The following is a 20,903-nucleotide window of genomic DNA, read 5'->3' on the forward strand; positions in this document are numbered from 1 at the left end:
CGCCCAATGTTGGCATCCAACTATTCCGTAAATGATTCAAGGTATTTTTGCTTTCATTATTTTATCTGGAAGAGAATTTGACGTCTAATTAATGAAAAAAAAAGAAATGAAAAAATTACATTCTAATTGCAGAAGCAAATCTCTGATTTGTCTCAGAAATGTATCTTACTCTAGTTTGAACCTATGTTTCTCTAATTCTACTCTGACGATTTAATGTAAAGAAATATTCTAAGTTAACTTCCTTGATATATTTCATAATCATATGCACCTCAGTGAGATCACCTCTCAGATCTATCCTTTCTCTACTGAACAGCCCAAGTTGATTCAATCTCAAAGCTCAGGGACTGGATTCTCTGTCAGCCGACGTCAGAATCTGGAAACACGGTTGGGCGGAGAATCAGTCGTGGAGCCAAAAACATGGCGGGCGCCAGGTGCCTGACGGAATTCCACGCTCCGATGCCTAGACAGTGTGATAAATACGTTTCACTCCGCACCTACAGTACACATTGCAATGAAGTTACTGTGAAAAGCCCCTCGTCGCCACATTCCGGCTCCTGTTCGGGTACACAGAGCGAGAATTCAGAATGTCCAATTCACAGAACAGCACATCTTTTGGGCCTTGTGGGAGGAAACCGGAGCACCCGGAGGAAACTCACGCAGACACGGGGAGAGCGTGCAGACACTGCACAGACAAGCTGGGAATCGAACCTGGATCCCTGGCGCTGTGAAGCAACAGTGCTAAACACTGTGCCACCCACGTTAAGAGTCAACCACATTGCTGTGGGGTCTGGAGTCACATGTAGGCCAGGCTGGGTAAGGGCGGCCGATTTCCTTCCCTAAAGGACATTAGAGAACCAGATGGGTTTTTACGACAATGGCTTCACGGTCATCTTTAGACTTTTAATTCCAGATTTTCTATTTAATTCAAATTTCACCATCTGGCGAGGTGGAAATCGAATCCGAGTCCACAGAGCTGTACCCTAGGGATGGTTACCGATGATGAAAACCCCACCGCCTCCTCTCTCTCTCTCTCTCTCCAACGCCCCCTCTCCACTTGCTTAAACCCAGTCATCAGCAGTGGATGGAACACTGTTACTACTGAATTAGTATAGAATTTCTGGAAGGCTGATGCCTTGGCCTTTGCCTCTCTGATTGCGCGGCGGCAAATTTTACTGGAGTGGCAGTCGGCCTCGCCACCGGGGGTAGCAGCTTGGTTGGGTGACTTCTTGCGGTTAGAGAAGGTAAAGGTAAAGTATGAGTTAAGGGGCTCGACAGAGGAGTTTGAGAAAAGTTGGGGGATGTTTGTGACCGTGTTTGAGGGAGTGTTCGTCTCGGGGGGAGGGGAAGGATGGGGGTGAAAAAGGGAACAATCTGTTGTCATGGGCCAGGGTGTAGAGAACCCCAAAGTGTATCATGGAGTTCACCTGACCCACAACTTTTAATAGATTGTGGTATGGGGAACTAGGTCTACCCTAGGTCCCACTCTACAGGTGTGGTACAGCAGAAATGGAAAAGTATTTTTAAAAGAAAACAATGTTTATTCTATGAACTCAAGTTAACCTTTTTAAAACATACAGTGACCATCTTAGCAACCATAAATTCAAATACAACCCCCAAAGAATACAACACTAAGTAATGCGTACACTGTCCTTTTAACATCCAGAAGACTTACAAAAAACATAAACTTTAACAGAAGCACATCAGGTTAAAGTCACTACTCAGAACAGTTATAATTCTGAATTCACCAAATGATCAAGAGATAGTCTTTTGATGGCAGAGAGATCAGCAGTACAGCTGCTTTGTCTGGTTTCAGCTCAAACACTGAAAATGAAACCAAAAAGACACAGACACACCCAAGCTTTTCTCAAAGTGAAACTAAAAAGCAGAGCCAGAGCTCAGCTCCACCCACACTCTGACATCACTGCAGTCACATGAGCAGCCAAACATTTCTTAAAGCGACATTCTCATGACACTGTACAGACTGTATAGTTGATTGCTGGGAAATAGGTTTCCCGGGGTGTTTATTTGCTATAACCGGTTTTGATGTATGTTTGTAATAAAATACATTTTTAAAAAATATATAGAATTTCTCCTCCTGCTACTTTGTGAGAGCTACTTACTGCTTTGCTTAAAACAGATTAATCTGTTGAAATACTGCACAACAGCATCCCAGAGGAGCGTTGAGTGATCATGTACTAATCTTTGCGAGCTGAATCGAAGGGCTAAGGTGACCCTGCAGCCGCACTTCCAATTGAGTTCTTGGAGCGCAACACTGAGATGTAAGTCAGGATAAGATGTTAGAAATTGGCTGTACTTGACATTGTGACTTTAGCTCGTACTTCTTTGCAAAAAAGGTAATGGAAATATGCAATCCCCCCCCCCCACCCCCTACCAAAAGCTGTCGAGGTCAATTGTAAATATCAAAACTGAGATTGGTAGATTTTTGTTTGGAAAGAATATTAAGGGCATGGACTCAAGGTGGGTAAATGGAGTCAAATTACAAATCAGCTATGATCTAACTGAACGGCGAAACAGACTCGAGGAGCTGGATAGTCTCCTGTTCCAAACTATCTTCTCATCTTTCTCTTATCGAGAGTTAAATCCCACAGGGGAGCACGGTAGCATTGTGGGGCAGCACGGTAGCATTGTGGGGCAGCACGGTAGCATTGTGGGGGCAGCACGGTAGCATTGTGGGGGCAGCATGGTAGCATTGTGGGGGCAGCACGGTAGCATTGTGGGGTAGCACGGTAGCATTGTGGGGGCAGCACGGTAGCATTGTGGGGGCAGCACGGTAGCATTGTGGGGGCAGCACGGTAGCATTGCGGGGCAGCACGGTAGCATTGTGGGGGCAGCACGGTAGCATTGTGGGGGCAGCACGATAGCATTGTGGGGCAGCACGGTAGCATTGTGGGGCAGCACGGTAGCATTGTGGGGGCAGCACGGTAGCATTGTGGGGGCAGCACGGTAGCATTGTGGGCAGTACTGTAGCATTGTGGGGGCAGCACGGTAGGATTGTGGATAGCACAATTGCTTCACAGCTCCAGGGTCCCAGGTTTGAGTCTGGCTTGGGCCTCTGTCTGTGCGGAGTCTGCACATCCTCCCTGTGTGTGCGTGGGTTTCCTCCGGGTGCTCCGGTTTCCTCCCACAGTCCAAAGATGTGCAGGTTAGGTGGATTGGCCATGCTAAATTGCCCTTAGTGTCCACAATTGCCCTAATTGTTGGGTGGGGTTACTGGGTTATGGGGATAGGGTGGAGGTGTTGACCTCGGGTAGGGTGCTCTTTCCAAGAGCCGGTGCAGACTCAATGGGCCGAGTGGCCTCCTTCTGCGCTGTAAATTCTATGATAATCTCTCTTCCTAACTCACTTGTTGCACAAAGTTGGGCCAATTCACTTGGTCTTTGGCCAAGTGATATCCTTGAAGTAGATGCTGTTTTCCCCACAATTTGGTTCATTGAAAATCTTCAGCTTTTGCTGAGAAGGAAGACACGTCGGCAAAGGTTTTTGTCTTGCACTCACAGGACTGTGACGAATGGAAGATTTTAGGAATATTGGCTTCTAAATATTGGGACAATTTAAGGGTTAAAAGCCTGGGGTTATAGTGCGGTTGACATGTTTTTAAAAAGGATTGTGTTTTGCAGGGCCTGGGAACGTCTAGGCGCCAGAGGGTGAAATTGACCTGGGGAACGTGTTTTGCAGTCTGGGCTAATGCACTGTGGTTTGACTGAGGAAAGTCCCTGGGGAGTTAATGTGCTTTCAGCCTGGAGTGTTAAGTTGCTTTGCCGCTTGGGAAAATGATGTCATTGCTGAGTGGAGCCAAGGAATGCGCAGAGCCATTTTGGAAAAGCTTTGGAGAGGAGTTGAAGTCCGAACTGTCTGTCACTGAGTCCACAATTCTCTCCCAGTAGGATAATTAGAAAAAGAGGAATCATATTTAATGCAGAGCTGTGTTGTCTGAGGACAAGGAAGAAGCTGAAAAACGCCAGGTGAACCAGCTTTCTGAAGATATTCAGCCAGAGTCTGAAGTGATTCTAACAGGAGCCAAATCTGTTCTGTAAAACAAGTATTACCCGATGCCATGCTGATTTTAAGATGGATTGAGAGCTGTATGTTTCTTTTCATGTTGTTTAATGGGAAATTGAGTGTTTAAGGGGTAATTGTAAGCTGTTCTTCCTGGGTGTAAAGGTAAAGAGCTGGATTCTCCGGCCTTGCCTGCCCGGCGACCGGAAATTCCTGCCAGAGGTCAATGGATCTTTACATAGTCTGCGTCCCGCCTGTGGAGCTATTGCCCAAAGAATTTAATATTGTATCCCTAATAAAGTTTATTTTAAAAATACCAGGTCACTATTTCTTTGTGCAATCACTCCTGGAACGAATCATTCTTTCCACACAGTCTTACAAATAAACTAAAACATTGGTGTTTCAGTCCAGTAGCCTAGTCACTGTTAGGGTCTGATCTGGGATCTTAATAAGGACAAACACAAGAATGCCAAATTTCAAACTATCGCAACAATTTATACTGCAGGAAAAAAGTGTGCTGATTGGGTATCAAGTCAATTCTGACCTTGGTATTGCCATGGAGAAAGCAGTGGGGAATTATGGCAAGTGCTGCCCAATTGCAGAATCACATTTAACAATATACTTTGCTTTGGGTTTTGCAAGCATGGTTTGTTTGAGTACGGTCTGTACTCCGCCTGTTACAAACAAACAAAGAAAAATGCTGTTTGATACAATCTGCTAATGATTGGTTACCACCATATCAAGACCTGCTTGATCTTCATATCAAAATTTAGAAAATCTAGCATGGAGGTTCTGGACAGCTGAGTTATTACTGGAGCTGGAGCTCACATCACCTCACGCACCAGATCCTGGCTTCCCAATATATCTCCATCCTTCCTGTTCTGACTCTCTGGCTGGGGTTTCCTGGACAAGTAATCAAGGAAGAGGATCACGTCCCAGTCCCGAACCTGCCCACATCACCAGTGCACCTAGATCCGTTCGGAGGGTGTCGGTTAAGAGGCTGCCTTAGGGAGCCATCCATATCCCATTTGGGATGGCTGCCGGGTTTCAGTGTTGGGATGGGTATTCAGCACGGCCTATGGAAATGGCCGCCAGGTGTCTTCATGGAGTGGGCACTACTGAGGGACCAGCAGTAGGACTGGATCAGCAGCAGTACCTTGGAACAACCTTCAGCAGGCGGGGAAGAGCTGCCATTGCATAGGACACAGCAGTAGCAGAGGCATCAAACTCAATGAACTGGCTGGAGTGAGTCTTCTCTCTGAGGATATCTTGAGCATTGAGAATTCTTACCAGCAAATGATTAAAATACCCCGTGCTTTTCAACTCGGGCTTTGTGACACAAGCAGATGGCCTATGCGATGCTGGGAAACCTGCCCCTGTGTTTTCCATTTGATTATGTGAGCCCGGTAACTAATCTGTGCTCACTGTGCTCGATTAGTTAAGCTTGTGTGTGGACACAGAACAAAGAAAACAGACATGACCGAAGTTACTAGAATCTGAGCTGGAAGTATGAGTGCAGACATTTTGTGATTGCAGAAATATTTTAAAGCTCTCGCAAATAAACCTGTTGCACATTTAGAAACTAGAGTCAGCTCTGTATTGCTCTGGGGTAAAATAAAATGTACAGACTGTACAACAACCTCTGTCCATGGCTGAGCGGCACAGTGGTTATCACTGTTGCCTCACAGTGCCAGTAACCCTTGTTCAATTCTGGCCACGAGTGTCTGTGCGGAGTTTGCACTTTCTCCCAGTGTCTGCGTGGGTTTCCTCCGGGTGCTCCGGTTTCCTCCCACAGTCCAAAAATGTGCAGGTTAGGTGAATTGGCCATGCTAAATTGCCCCTTAGTGCCCAGTGATGTGTAGGTTAGTGGGGTTGCGGGGATGGGGCTGGGAAGTGGGCCTGAGCTCTTTTGGCAGGTCGGTGGAGGCTTGATGGGCCGAATGGCCTCCTTCTGCACTGTCGGAATTCTACGATTCTAATTGTGGCCTTAACTGTCTTTTTTTTAAAAAGGAATTCCAATTAAGGGCCAGTTTAGCATGGCCAATCCAACTACCCAGCACATCTATGGTTGTGCACACTGGGATCGAACCCGGGGCCTCGGCACCGAGAGGCTGCAGTGCTAAACACTGCACCGCCGTGCCGCACATGGCCTTAACAGTCTTACTTATCAGGCTGTTGATTCAAGGCCCACATTCACCCAGAGTCTGGGACACACCAGGGCGCCACCCCAATGCCCTATTTTCCCCAGCCTCACTCTACTCCAAAACTACCTCAAAGCCTTGACAGCACCGTCTCCTTATCTCTCAGCCTTCTCAGTAACACACTCAGAATATCTTTCTCCCCGTTCCTTCTAAGCCACTGTAAAAACTTGTCTTTTTGACTGTGTACCACCCCCTCTCAATGCTCCCCCATTCCCCAATCGCATTTCCCTGCTCAATGTTGTCTTAGAAAATCCTACAGCACAGAATGAGGCCATTCGACCCATTACGCCAGGGTTAGCCCCTTGAAAGAGCCATTCCATTATTCCTTCCCCACAGCACTCCAAAATGTTCCGTTTCCAACGTCTGTCAAATTCCCTTTTGAACCATCTCCCTCACAGGTAGAGCAGATCAGGATCATCTCCTTATCCCCAGTGAGCTCACTGAGCTAAATCGCTGGCTTTTAAAGCAGGCCAGCAGCACGGTTCGATTCCCGTACCAGCCTCCCCAGACAGGCGCCGGAATGTGGCGACTAGGGGCTTTTCACAGTAACTTCATTGCAGCCTACTCGTGACAATAAGCGATTTTCATTTCATTTCATCAACAAAAACAAAGAATTTGATCAAATTTATTTATTGTCAATAATCAATTATTTTATCAATTATCTTAAATTCCAAAACTGCGACCTTCTACCAGAAATGGCTTCTTTTTAAAACAAAAAAATTCTTTATTGCCACAAGTAGGCTTACATTATCACTGCAATGAAGTTACTGTGAAAAGCCCCTCGTCGCCACATTCCGGCGCCTGTTCAGGTACACGGAGGGAGAATTCAGAATGTCCAATTCACCTAACAAGCACATCTTTCGGGACTTATGGGAGGAAACCTGAGCACCCGGAGGAAACCCACACAGACACGGGGAGAACGTGCAGACTCCGCACAGACAGTGACCCAAGCCGGGAATTGAACCTGGGATCCTGGAGCTGCGAAGCAACAGTGCTAGCCGTTGTGCTACCCTGACTGTGCTGCCCTTATTTACTCTGTGCAAACCCTTCAGCATTTGGAACTCTATTAAATCTCCCATTAACCTTCCCTGCTCCAAGAACAATCCTAATCTTTTTTTCTTGAGGCAAAGCACTCAAGGTGTAAGGTGCTACCCAATATGAGTTGCTGTTGTATTCAAAATCACAAACAAAAGGGCAAATATTAAAATCAACGAAGCAACACTGGAGCGGTTTGTTTTTTTTATTAAAATGCTTTACTTTTCTCAAGATGTTCATCAACTCATTGCACCCTTCAACACTCCAGCAGCGAGCACAAGGTACTTAAGTTGGTGTTTGTGACAGAAATATAAAAGAAAAGGACAGTACATTTTGCGAGACTCCCATCAACCCAGAACGTATAAGGGTTCAATCACGCTTCAGTGCCTTAAAATATCACATATATGTGTTTTTAAGGAATTATAATTTTACATTCATAGCAGCACTTCCATGGACATGTTAGCACTAGCAAATCCACACTTCAAGTAACCATTTTAATCGCAAATATTTAGTATGTGTGCTTTTAGTACTTAATAGGGAAGTGCTGTGGAACAGTCTATAATATATATATATATATGTGTAATTTCTGCATATGAAGGTACAGATACAGATCTATAAATATGTACACAGTCACATTATGGACTATATAAAAGCAGACAATACGAAGCATATAAGCAGTTGCTCAATAAAACAACTGAGTTGGCTAGGGTTGCCACCTAAGGTGTTTAAGGGCAGACGTGGGGATTATTTCCAACAGGTTTCAGAACGGGTGGACAATCAACTCCCCCCCCCCCCCCAACCCCACCCACCCCAAACCCAGGCAATGGGTGTGAAAATGGGTCCCCTGAATTGTTTTCCCAATCAGAACTGGGTGGTTGGAGTCACATCTCTGTCACTATTACATAAACAGGCTGTTAATGTGCTCTTAATAAATCCATGCCTGTTATAATTTAACACAGTCATCGGTTCCATCGAATGTGCAGCACCGACACAGACCATTCCACCCAACTGGACTAATCTCCTTTTGCTTCACACAAGTCTCCTCTCATCTTCCTTCATCAACCCTCAGAACATAAACTTTCTATTCTTTTTTTCCTCCCGTGCTTACCTCACTTTCCCTTAAATATATCTGTACATAGTGGAGGTGATGGCGTAGTGATATTGTCACTGCTCTGGTATTCCAGAGACCCAGCGTAATGCGCTGGGGGCCCCAGGCTCAAATCCCACCAGGGCAGAAGGTGAAATCTGAATTCCATAAAAATGTGGTTGAGTCTCAATTGCCCTCTGCCAGGGCAACTAGGGATGGGAAACAAATGCTGATCTTGCCAGCAACGTTCAGATCCCACAAAAGAATAAAGAGGGGAAAAAAAACAACACTGATCAGGAATTTTACAGATTTCATTAACCAGTAGGAAATAGCCACAGTACTGACTCATTTCCTGTGTGATGACTGGGAACATTTGCAAAGTCAACATCAGAACTCCAGAAGTGATTCCATCCTTGCGTTCCTGCACATTTTATGCCCCATTCCCTTTCTCCACTCCATCCTATCCCCTTTATCTTCCTTCTCCTGCACTGATAATGTTCCTGTCTCAATGTAATACCTTTAGTCCAGCCTCTACCAGCCTTGTTTTGACTTTACCCCAATCTTGCCCTAATTCCCTTTCTCTGAACGTCCAATTCCCCCTCCGACTATCTGCTCAACATTGCCCCGACTCTATTCCAACCCCTACCACTGCTTTCCCTACCATTTCAACCACAATGTTCCCATCACCTGATCCAACTTTAACCTATCCCCAACCCCAACTCTATTCCAACCCCCTTTGCCCTGACTCTGTACCACCCTCTGTTCTACCCTTGTCCCATTGCAACCTCCACCCTGCTTTTATCTTGTGTTGTGTCTGGGAATATATTACAGGGAGCAACCCTAACAGTACAATATTCCTACCGGTCAAGCGCATAGCCAGGAAGGAATAACAACATGGCGGACAATCCAAAGTTTCACAAACTTTATTGCAGGTAACATAGTTGCTGGAGTGCAACGCCCCTCTCCCTTATCCATAGTTTTCAATGGAATCTCCAAGTTGGCACCAATCTGGCAACCTGAATAGGCACAGTCTTACAAAGCAACACAAAGACTTTGTAAAAATCCTGGATACTGTCTTTTGGAAACCTCCCTGAGTCTATAATTAATTATAGGCACCGTGCAAAATGTAACATTGTCTATGCCCCAGGACAGGTGCTTCTTTGAGGCTTCCCCTGTTATCGCACGAGAACAAATTTGCTTCACTCTACTCTGCCTGGTTCCGACCATGAGGTGGAGCCAGGTCCCGGGACCACCTTGCACTTTGTGTGAAAGCTAACATGTAAACACGAGTTTATATACTTTTATTATTTATTAATTCATGGGATGTGGGTGCTGCTGGCTAGGCCAGCATGTTTGTGTGTGTATAAAATGAAACAACAATTCAACTTTCCTGTGTCAACAGTCACAGTGTAGTTGCCGCCTCTGGTCACTAGATGGCCTTGCCACTGAAATCTCTCCTAATTCTTATTAGGAACTTGCTTTCTAAAAATTGACGATGGATAATATCCTGAGCAAATACGATACTGTACATTTGAAGTTTTATATATTGTCTGTTAATTCACTCAATGCTCTTGAGTTTTGCACAGGGCAAGCTACAGAGCCTTGTGACCCACATAGTCTTAATCCAGGGCCCCTATTAGTTAAGCACATTGCTGATACAAAGATCTTGTGATCCTGATTTTGGAGTTACCCACCATTGTAACAGAGAAATGGCAGCAGCCAATTTGCACAGAAAAAGCAATAAAATAAATAACTCGGCTATCTATTTGTAATGGTTTTGGATCAGGAATAGATACCGGCGAGTACACTACAGAGAGCTCCCTCACTCCTTTTCAAACTTATGCTGTGGGATCTATTAGGTCCTCCCGGGTGGACAAGCAGGGCCTCAGTTTAATAAACACCCAATCAGAAGAAAACACTCCCTCAGTACAGCACCTTGGCACAATGACAGCCTGCATATTGTGCTCAAGTCTCTGGAATGGAACTTGAAGCGACATTGCTAAGGACGGCCCTTTACAAATACTGGGACAAAAGCAGCGAAGATGAAATACAAAGTGATTAGTGCTTCAAGGACCATTCTGCCAAGCCTTGCGGGCTGCAAGTTTACAGACACCCGTGCGTTAAGCATTCACACGATAACTTTCACACGAGGGTTCAGCGTCTTGATTTACTGCACATGCGCTTCCAGGGGTCCGTTTGGCAGGGAGATTCCTACGAAACCATTCAGCTGCCTCAGGTTGTCTGTTCCGAGGTAAGCTATCAGGAGCTCGGTGCGACGCTGGATCAGGTGTAAGATGTCCTCAGCGAGACACTCGGTGCTGGTGTACCTCACCTTCTCAAAATCAAAGATGTCCTTCAAGAAGAAGAGCACCTGTTCCTACAGCAGACGCCAAAAAAAATCCCTCAGTTTATCAGTTGCGTAACTTCATCAATCAAACAGTATTGGTCCACAATCAACACGCTGTTAATTATGCTTTCAGCTTGGGACGACATGGTGGCACAGTGGTTAGCACTACTGCATCACGGCGCCGAGGACCAGGATTCGATCCCGGCCCCGGGTCACTGTCCGTGTGGGAGTTGCACATTCTCCCCTGGAGCCTGCTCGCCCCCATTCAAATAGAGCATAGTTTTGATGTACCTCAATTCTATTTAATCACCTTAGTTTCAGACACGTTATACACCTATCTTAAAATCTATCAATCTCAAATTTTGAAAACTCCAATTGTCTACAGCCATTTGGGGGAGGGTATTTCAGACTTCTCCCACCATTTGTGTAAAAAGGAGTTTTCACATTTCCCTCCTAAGTGGCCTAGATTTAATTTTAATTTTGACCCCTCATCCCTGAACCATTCATAGAAACTTAGGAAATAGAAGCAGGAGGCCATTCGGCCCTTTGAGCTGCTCCGCCAGTCATTATGATCATGGCTGACCATCAACTTCAATAGCCTGATCCCGCCTTCCTCCCATATCCCTCGACCCCTTTAGCCCCAAGAGCTGTATCTAATTCCTTCTTGAAATTACACAAATTCCTGTGGTAGCGAATCCCAAAGATTCACCACTCTCTGGGTGAAGAACTTTCTCCAGACCTCAGTCCGAAAAGGTTTACCCCTTATCCTCAAACTATGACCCCTAGTTCTGGACTCCCCCACCATCGGGAACATTCTTTCTGAATCTACCCTGTCTAATCCTGTTTGAACTTTATACGTTTCTACGAGATCTCCTCTCACTCTTCTCAACTCCAATGAATATAATCCTAACTGACTTAGACTCTCCTCATATGACAGTCCTGCCATCTCAGGAATCAGCCTAGTAAACCTTTGCTGCACTCCCTCCATAGCAAGAACATCTGTCCTCAGATAAGGACACCAAAATTGCACACAATACTCCAGGTGTGGCTTCACCAATGCCTTACACAATTGCAGTAAAACATCTCTATTCCTATACTCAAATACTCTCGCTAAGAAGGTCAAATAATCATTTGCCTTCTTGACTGCCTGCTGTACCTGCACGCTTCCTTTCAGCGACTGATGCATGCGGACACCAAGGTCTCGCTGAGTATGTACCTCTCTCAATTTACACCCATTCAAATAATAATCTGCAATCCTATTTTTGTTACCGAAGTGGATGACTTCCCATTTATTCACATTATACTGTATCTGCCATGCATGTGCCCACTCACTCAGCCTGTCCAAATCCTGCTGAAGCATCGCTACATCCTCCTCACAGCTCACCCTCTCCCCCAACTTTGTATCATCTGCAAATTTGGAGATAATACATTTAGTTTCCTCATCCAATCATTAATATATAATGCGAACAGTTGGGGTCCTGGCAGAAATCCCTGAGGTATCCCACTCGTTGCTGCCTACCAATCAAGAAAAAGACCCATTTTATTCCAATGTTTTGCTTCCTGTCTGCTAAGCAGCTTTCTATCCATCTCAGGGCACTACCTGTAATCCTTTCACTTGAATATATAATCTGCTATGTGAGACCTTGTCAATAGCCTTCTGAAAGTCTAAATAAACCACATCCCCAGTTCTCCCTGGTCAACTCTGCTAGCTACACCTTCAAGTTCTTTTGACATTTTAAATCCCTTGATCAGAGCACTGAATCTCTGGAATCGGCTTCTGTACTCTAGGCATATAAAAGCTGAGTCTTCCGTATCCCGCTTGGCTCTGGTGAATCTGTGCTGGCACCTCCAATCAGGACAATATATTCTTCCTGAGATATGGTTGCAGTCTAGCCCAAGGCTTTGTACAGCTGGAGTATGATGGCAACCCTACTGTGTAATCTGGAGCTGACATTAACAATGCCCAAAATCTGCCCCCCTTACTGCCCCCATTCAGTCCAAAGGAAGTGGCCCCAACCCCACTCGCAGGAGAGTCACCAACAAATGCTTTCAAAGAGAATGGGCAGAACGCTCAGATTCAGTGGAAAGAAAGAGATTGAGGTACCTTAAAGAAGCAGCACAAGTCGTAGAGGGAGTCTCTGGGTCCTAAGAATCCCCAGGCCAAGATGGGGCTGATGAGCTCACAAACCGCGTAGAAATGAGCGATGAAGCCGTTGGGCACCTGTCAAGAGGCGAAGCAGACAAGAGAGAAAGAGGAATGTTAGAGCTTTTACTGGGAAGACCTGGAGCTCAGGAGAACAGTGACAGATCTTCTCAACTTTACCTGCAGAGGTTAATACACGTCAGTCATGAAGCAAATGCCTCCTCTCAATGCTGAGTTGAATACAGCCCACCCAACCCATTGCCCACAATGCTCTTAAAATCCAGTTGACAGTGGAGATGTGCATTACCCATCATTCTAGATTGGATTGGAAGCCAGGGCCTAAACCACAGCACCACCAACTGATAGTCAACTTGGGGGCAGTTCTGTTGAGAATCTCCAATTTCATAAACGCTTACCCGCAAAAAAAAAGGAAGCCATTCGGCCCATCGTATGTGTGCCAGCTCTATGAAGCAGCTGCACAATTAGTTTGATTCCCCCCCCTCCCCCCATTGTTCCCTTTCGAACATTTTTCAATTTCCTTTTTGAACGTTGCTCTGGAATCTGCTTCCACCATCCTTCCAGGCAAGGCCATCTGGATCATACCTCACTGCATCATAAAGGTTTTGTCTTGTCTCCCATCTAGTTCTTTTGCTGATTTTCTTAACGCTACATCTTCTGATTAACGGTCCTGCTGCTTGTGATAATTGTTCCTGTTATATACTCTATCAAAACCATTCATAATTGCAAAACACTTTTATTAAACCTCTCTTAACTTTCTTTGCTCGAAGCAGAACAACCTCAGTCTCTTTAATCTGTCCACGTAGCTAAAGTCCCTCGTCTCTTGTATATGTTACATGTATATTAATTGTACTTAATTGAAGACGGGGGGTGAACATGAATTGAGGATTCACTTGTTTCCCTATAAATAGGAATGGTCAGAAACAGCAGTGGGATTCGGAGGTGCATGTATGGACTACGTATCTCTAAAATTAAATCATTGTGAAAGATTGGTTCTATCGTGATATTGGAGGGATTGTGGTATTGTGCTCCAGTATTAGATATGATACGGAAAATTCTGTACTTCAGTTGGGTCATCTGGCCTGGGGATCAGAGGTCAAATAGTACATGTAAATATAAGTCATACCCAGGTTACAGGCCTGCAGTTGGGTATATATTCTGTTTTTAATAAAGTTAGTTCACGATAATTATATGGTCTCTGTGATATGTTTGCATGTTCTCCCCGTGTCTGCGTGGGTTTCCTCCAGATGCTCCGGTTTCCTCCCACAGTCCAAAGATGTACAGATTAGGTGGATTGCCCATGATAAAATTGCCCCTTAGTGTCCAAACGCTTAGGTGGCGTTACGGGGATGGGTCGGAGGCATGGGGCTAGGTAGGGTGCCCTTTCGGAGGGTCGACGTAGACTCGATGGACCTAATGGCCTCCTTCTGCACTGTAGGGATCCAATGATTCTATGTGGATGATACTTCTTCACCCAGAGATTGGTAGGAATGTGGATCTCGATCCCACAGGGAGTGAGGTTGAAGTGACGGTAAAGATGCATTTAAGGGGATACCAGGCAAACATACAAAGTCAACTTGCTTTTGGTTATACTTGGGGCAATAAATGTGTCTCTTTCCTTAAAATATCACACTGTAAGAAAATGGAATATTGCAACTAAAGAGGTCACTCCCGATAATAAAGCTGTCGACTGTGACAGAGTTACAGCTCACTATTTATTTTACATGCAATGACAACGCTTACTTACCTTCGGAAGGACGTCATGGGCATGGACACAAAGAGATTCACAAAAACGATCTTAAGGATGGGAGGTTTTCGTGGTGGGACTAGAGGAACTTGGTCTCCTTTCAACTGGACAGAAAAAGCTAAGAGGAGTTTGATGAGTTCTGATCAAGTAAACATTTCATGGTGAGGTAGGGTAAAGACGCCAGAGTCCCAAGTGACCACAGGCTGCTTTTCCCTTTGAGGGGGAGAGCTGACTGGTGGTGATTTAACCGAGGGTCACCACACCTCAGGCGAGGGGCAAGGCTGAGAAGGCGGGTCCTCCATGAATAACATTTCTATTTGGGTCAACGAATAGTTAACAATAGGACAAAATGTTTAAATTATAGCCAAAAAACTGAATGGAGAGGATGCCACTTTTATTTTACATAGAAGGTTTGTGTAAATACCTAGCTAGAAACAGTGGTGGAAACAGATGCATTTACAGAGAAATTGATGACATTTTGATAATTTCTTTAATTGGCTATGGGACTAGGTAGCACCGGCAGAGCTATGTTGGGCTGAATGGCCTTCTTTTGTGCAGTAAAATCCAATCATTCTATGACAATATGATGTTATTTCCACCTACTTTAAAAACAAAATAAACATGACATTCCTGGATTTTTTTTTCCAGTTCCTTTACAAAGTTGAGGCTGGAATGAAAATCGAGAGCCCAACCCCTGCTCCTGTTGCCGAGCCCCCAACAACGTTTGTGACCCCACCCTGCAACCGTCGTTCACCTGTACCTAGGTCCCCCCTCGGTCAGGTAGGTGTAGTACCACCACCAGCCAGTGGCACTGTCATTCAATATGGCTGCCAGCCTCTGATTGGCTTGGGAAAGGCCCACTGTGTGGTGAATGTGATTCACACTATATATAGTTGCCAATATCACTCCATGTATATATGTTCACTATCCACCATTGTAAGTGCAGTTGCACTATCCGACCACCAGGGGAGTCGCTCTGGGAGTACGCGAGAGTTTGTCCTGGGCTCCTCCCTTGGCTCCGCCCAGGACTCCTCCCCCTGGGACCGATGTATAAGGATCAGTGCCTCAGAGCCAGCCTGCCAGTTCATCTGAAGTTCAACGACGAATAGGCTGGCTCTGTTGTAAGTGTATTAAAGCCTCTGTTCAGATCCAACTACACGTGTTCGCGGAATTGATGGTTCCATCACACTGCTGTCCTGTTAAGTGCCTGAGTGGCATTTGTTGTGGCTGGCCTTCACGAATAGAGGTGGCACGGAGCTCTCATTGGTTCCCCAGCCAGTGGCGAGACACCATTGCCTCCAGTTTCAAGGGATTGGCGGCCCATTTTACCACTCCACTGATGGGTGCCTGACTTGTGTTGTGTTCGATGTTCGTTGTCTAGCAAGGAGTCCACAGAACTGCTGGTGACTTGTCCAAACCAGGATCTTTATTAAATCACACGTGGTAAGGTAACGATCAGGGACAATGCAAGTTATCATGGAGTTTCTTTACATTCCCTGGAGCTATCCCGATGCACGACTGTCCTCATGTAGATCTTAGAACCTACTCCAGATCACCAGATCTGCCCTGACTTATATCTGAGTGCTATGTTACATGACCACTGTCTCGAGGCTGCAGGCGGATCTGTACCGCCACCTGCTGGTTGGAGGTCGCACCACCAACTATATACAACACCGGCTACAGACATATCACCACAACTTGCTATTGTGTATTGACCCTGCAGGGTAAGTGCGAGGGTCTGTGCTCCCCACAACTTGGTTTGGCGATTGTGGAGTATTCTTGTTTTTTATTAAATGGGGAAAATGCAAAGCTACGAACCTAGAATGCAGCTGATTTTGTGCTGTATAAATCCTGCTTATTATTCTCGATAGACTGTGAATGATTCTTTCCTCACACCCACCTTCATCTGCTGTTTCTTGCTTTTCAGGACCGACCAACAACTGGAAGCCACGGCCTGAAACAAGGGAACAAAATAAACAGATGAAAATGATTGCAACTGAGATTGAAAGAACGTGCATTTGCCTAGTGCCCTTCGCAAGCTCAGGATGCTACAGAACACCTCATGGCCAATGATTAATTGTGAAGGGCGATCACTGTTGTTCTGCAATGAGAAAGGGGCAGCTGATTCAAACACAGCAGGATCCCACGTATAACGATCGGAACATCTGTTTCTCATGATGTGGGTGGAAGGATAAATGTTGCCCAGGTCGCCGGAGAGAACTTCTTTGCTGGACTTTGAAATGGGTCCTTCCCAAGAGGGCAGAGGGAGCCTCAGTTTGCGCCTCAACTGGAAGTCGGCACCATCAGCAGCGCTGCGCTGGAACGTCAGCCTAGACTTTGTGTCCTGATCTTCGGAACGGGACTTGAACTCATGACCTTTGAGTCAAAGGGGAGAGTGCTATCGACTGAGCCACAAATCAGAGAAAGGGGTAGAGGCTTGGCAGCTCCTTCTCCTCGTGCATGGCTGGAATATCGCACCACTAGCTCTGCGACCAATTACCACAGAGAGTGTCACCAGGACACACCAGACTTTCCAAGTGGCTTGGTTGGCAATACTTGTGCTCAAGCTCCACTTCAAACCATTGTTTAACTCGTCTGCTACACTCCACTAAACAACATTAGTTACTGCAACATTTCTGAAGCTTTTTTTCCTGAAACAGGTCTTTGTGTTTTATTCCCTCCCCGGTACATTTCTTTGTAGTTCAAGAAGAGCTGGTATAAAATGGGGCGAATATAATCGTCTCCTAAACTTTCAGGGCATGGGGAGGTCTGAGGTAAGAATTTCTCAGGTCATAGACTAGAATCCCTACAGTGCAGAAGGAAGCCATTCGGCCCATTGAGTCTGCACCAACCCTCTGACGTTGCACCTTACCTCAGCCCAATGACCCGCCCTATCCCCGTAAACCCACCGAACCACAACACACCAAAGTCCAATTTTAGCGTGGCCTATTCACCTAAGATGCACATCTTTGGATTGTGGGAGGAAACCGGAGCACCCGGAGGAAACCCACGCAGACTCTGGGGGGGGGGGGGGGGGGAGTGCAAACACCAACAGTGACCCGAAGTCGGAATCAAACCCGGGTCCCTGGCGCTGTGAGGCAGCAGTGCTAACCACTGTGCTGCCGTGCCATATTTCAGATTAGACATTAAACCAAGTCCCCACCTACGTGTTAGTGTGGGTGCAAAGAATCCATGGGAGAATCATTCCGGGTGTTCTGGCACAGGTATTCCTAAATCTAGATACAACTTTGGGTTTGACATTAGGTTAAGATTAAGTCGTGATTAGATTTGATCCCTACTTTGGACTATTTGGGCTTCATATTTGCACTTGCATTTTATTTTGAAACCTGGTTTCTGTAACATATCCGTTCCTTCAACTGCAGCACCATGGCGACTGGGGACTCTGGGGAACATGAGAGTAGAATCATAGAGTAGAGAGGTAGGCCATTAAGGAGGCCATTTGGTCCATCATCCATGGCACCTTGAAAGAGCTATTCAACTCGTCCAAGCTCTCCCCCCCCCCCCCCCCCCCCCCCCCCCCCCACCATCTTACCCCACAGCCGTGCACATTTTACCATTGCAAGCACAGGAACATCCTTCTTCAGATAAGGAGACCAAAACTGCACACAATACTCCAGGTGTGGCCTGACCAATGCCCTATTGCCCTATTAAATTGCAGTAAAACATCCCCATTGCTATACTCAAATCCGCTTGCTATGTAGGCCAACATACCATTTGTCTACTTTCAGCCACTGATGTACGAGAACACCAGGGTCTGGCTGAGGATCCACCCCTCTCAATTTACACCCATTCAAATAATAATTTGTCTTCCTATTTTTGCTACTGAAGTGGAAAGCCTCACATTTAGCCGCATTTTACTGCATCTGCCATGCACGTGCCCACTCACTCAGCCTGTCCAGATAAGCATCTCTGCACCCGCATCCTCCTGGATTAAGGAACGCTAATGTATTTCCAAGTTGGGATGATTTAAAGTGCAACTTGAGTGTGACGCTGTTCCCGCACTGCCGTTGTCCTTCTAGCTGATGGAGATCATGGGTTTTAGGGAAGTGCTGTTAAAGAAGCCTGGTATTGTATTATAAAATGGAGGCTATTGCATCAGAGATTATCAACGAGAATTGGATAAGTATTTGAAAGGAAGGGAGGGTACAAGAAATTGGGAGGGGATACCGGCGGGAAATCAGGATGAGAGTTGGCAGTTGGAAGAGCTGGGAATGACAGAGTCGCAACTGGCCAAATGGCCTCTTGCTGTGCTGATGGTCTTAATACCCCAAACGGCCTTCACATAAGACACCTGCTTCTTGATTCAACCTGCTTCTGTCACTCGGATGACTCTTGCGCCCCTTGACCTGGGCTTGGTTGGTTAATCAATTGTAAAAACAATAGCGGCAATAGAAGGCCCACTATCAATTTCCCTGAGTAACTAGAGATGGGCAACAGGTGATTTTGCCAATACGCCAGGGAACAAAAAAGATTCAAAAAATTCTAGGATTCTCCAACAAGTGTCACTTCCAGAAATAGCGAATTTATAACAAATCCCCCCTACTGAATATGTTTCCTCTCACATACAGTAATTCGATACCTCTATATTTTTTTCTCCCAGTCCCACTCAGATTTATTCTGCTGTGTTTGCCGAGTCGGCTCTCTCAGAATGACCAGCGCTACTTCAGTGTCCGTTTTGTGACCTCGCTCGGGCCCTTTGCCAGAATCAACCTGCTTTGCGACAAGGGAGACACAAACAGACTAATGTGCGACCATCGGGCATGTTTACTCGGTGGATGTTTCTCTGTTATAATTCTTTTCGAAAAGCTGACGTTTTCTTTCTCAGCTGCATACCACAGCAAGGGAACACTTATTCTTTTCAGACACAAGGCCAGAACAGAGGCCAAAGAAAGCAATTCTGTTCGCCAAGTTCTTAGCAATATATCTCAGAATACTTCAGATTACTTTAACCAAAACCATGCATGCTGAGATACGTGAGCTGGTTGAAGAAACTATGTTTTTTTTTAACCAGCATACTTTGGATGGTTGGGATGCAGGGATGTCCATATAAGGCATTAGTCTACCAGGAATAATGGGAGTCCTGAAATACCCCTCAGATAGTGATCAGCGAAAACATGACTGGAAAGAATGACAAAGAATTACAGCACAGGAACAGGACATTGGATCTTAATGGCCTGTGCCACCATATCTGCCCAACGCAAACTTCCTTCCCACTCTATTCATCCAATCCCATCACGTATCGCTATAATCCCCTTAAACGGGGCCACACTCTTCTCAACTCCCCCTTGTGATAGCGAGTCCCACATTCACACCATCCTCTGGATAAAGATATTCCTCCTGAATTCTTGCTGGGGTTCAGAAGAATGGGGGGCGGGGGGGGGGGGGGGGGGGGGATCGCATAGAGACTTATAAAATTCTAACAGGACTAGACAGGGTAGTTGCAGGGTAAATGTTCCCAACGGTGGGTGTGTCCAGAACCAGGGGTCACAGTCTGAGGATTCAGGGTAAACCATTTCGGACAGAGATGAGGAGACATTTCTTCGCCCAAAGAGGGGTGAGCCTGTGGAATTCATTACCACAGGAAGTAGTTGATGCTAAAACATTGAATATATTCAAGAGGCGGCTGGACATAGCACTTGGGGAGAATGGGATTAAAGGCTATGGGGAGAAAGCAGGATTAGGCTATTGAGTTGGAAGATCAGCCATGATCGTGATGAATGGCGGAGCAGGCTCGAAGGGCCAAAAGGCCTCGTCATGCTTCTATCTTCTATGTATGTGTATCTCTAACTATTTGGGGTTACTAGTGACTACCTTATATTTAGGATCCCTGGTTTTCTCTTGAGGTGAAACACTTGCTCACTCAAAGCTTTCTTAATGCTGTGAACGAGGAGCTGGTGGAATCTCGGAGATTGAGGATTTTCAATTTGCCTTCCGAGGTGTTGACAGAAATGGCCCGGATTTCAGCCACTCCTATTTCAACGGAAATGAAAATGTCCTGAAAGTTTCCTGAAATGGGCAGCAAATGCGCAACAGGGTGAGGAAAGGAGGGGGTAACCGGAGTCTAACTCGTAACCTTATCCCCTAACCGGACCCACTAATCCTACACCTTAACCTGACCCACTAACCCTAACCCCAATCCTGCACCCAAACCCTATCATAACCATACTCCCTATCCCTAGTCTACCCCTACAGAACATAGAACATTACAGCGCAGTCCGGGCCCTTCGGCCCTCGATGTTGCGCCGACCTGTGAAACCATCTGAAGCCTATCTGACCTACACTATTCC

The 20,903-nt window shown here is 45.9% G+C and overlaps 1 protein-coding gene across 1 annotated transcript in view; it reads right to left on the reverse strand.

Annotated features, from left to right (window-relative positions):
• Positions 1–9,713: 9,713 nt before the first annotated feature.
• The window catches only part of miga1 (mitoguardin 1), a 145,593-nt gene continuing 134,403 nt past the window's right edge, over positions 9,714–20,903 (reverse strand). The window contains 3 exon segments of the mRNA XM_038793747.1: positions 9,714–10,717; positions 12,792–12,908; positions 16,496–16,549. Of these exon segments, the coding sequence (XP_038649675.1) occupies positions 10,508–10,717; positions 12,792–12,908; positions 16,496–16,549 (381 nt within the window). The 3' untranslated portion in view covers positions 9,714–10,507.

This window comes from Scyliorhinus canicula, chromosome 4 (genome assembly GCF_902713615.1).
Source record: "Scyliorhinus canicula chromosome 4, sScyCan1.1, whole genome shotgun sequence".
Lineage (NCBI taxonomy): Eukaryota > Metazoa > Chordata > Chondrichthyes > Carcharhiniformes > Scyliorhinidae > Scyliorhinus > Scyliorhinus canicula.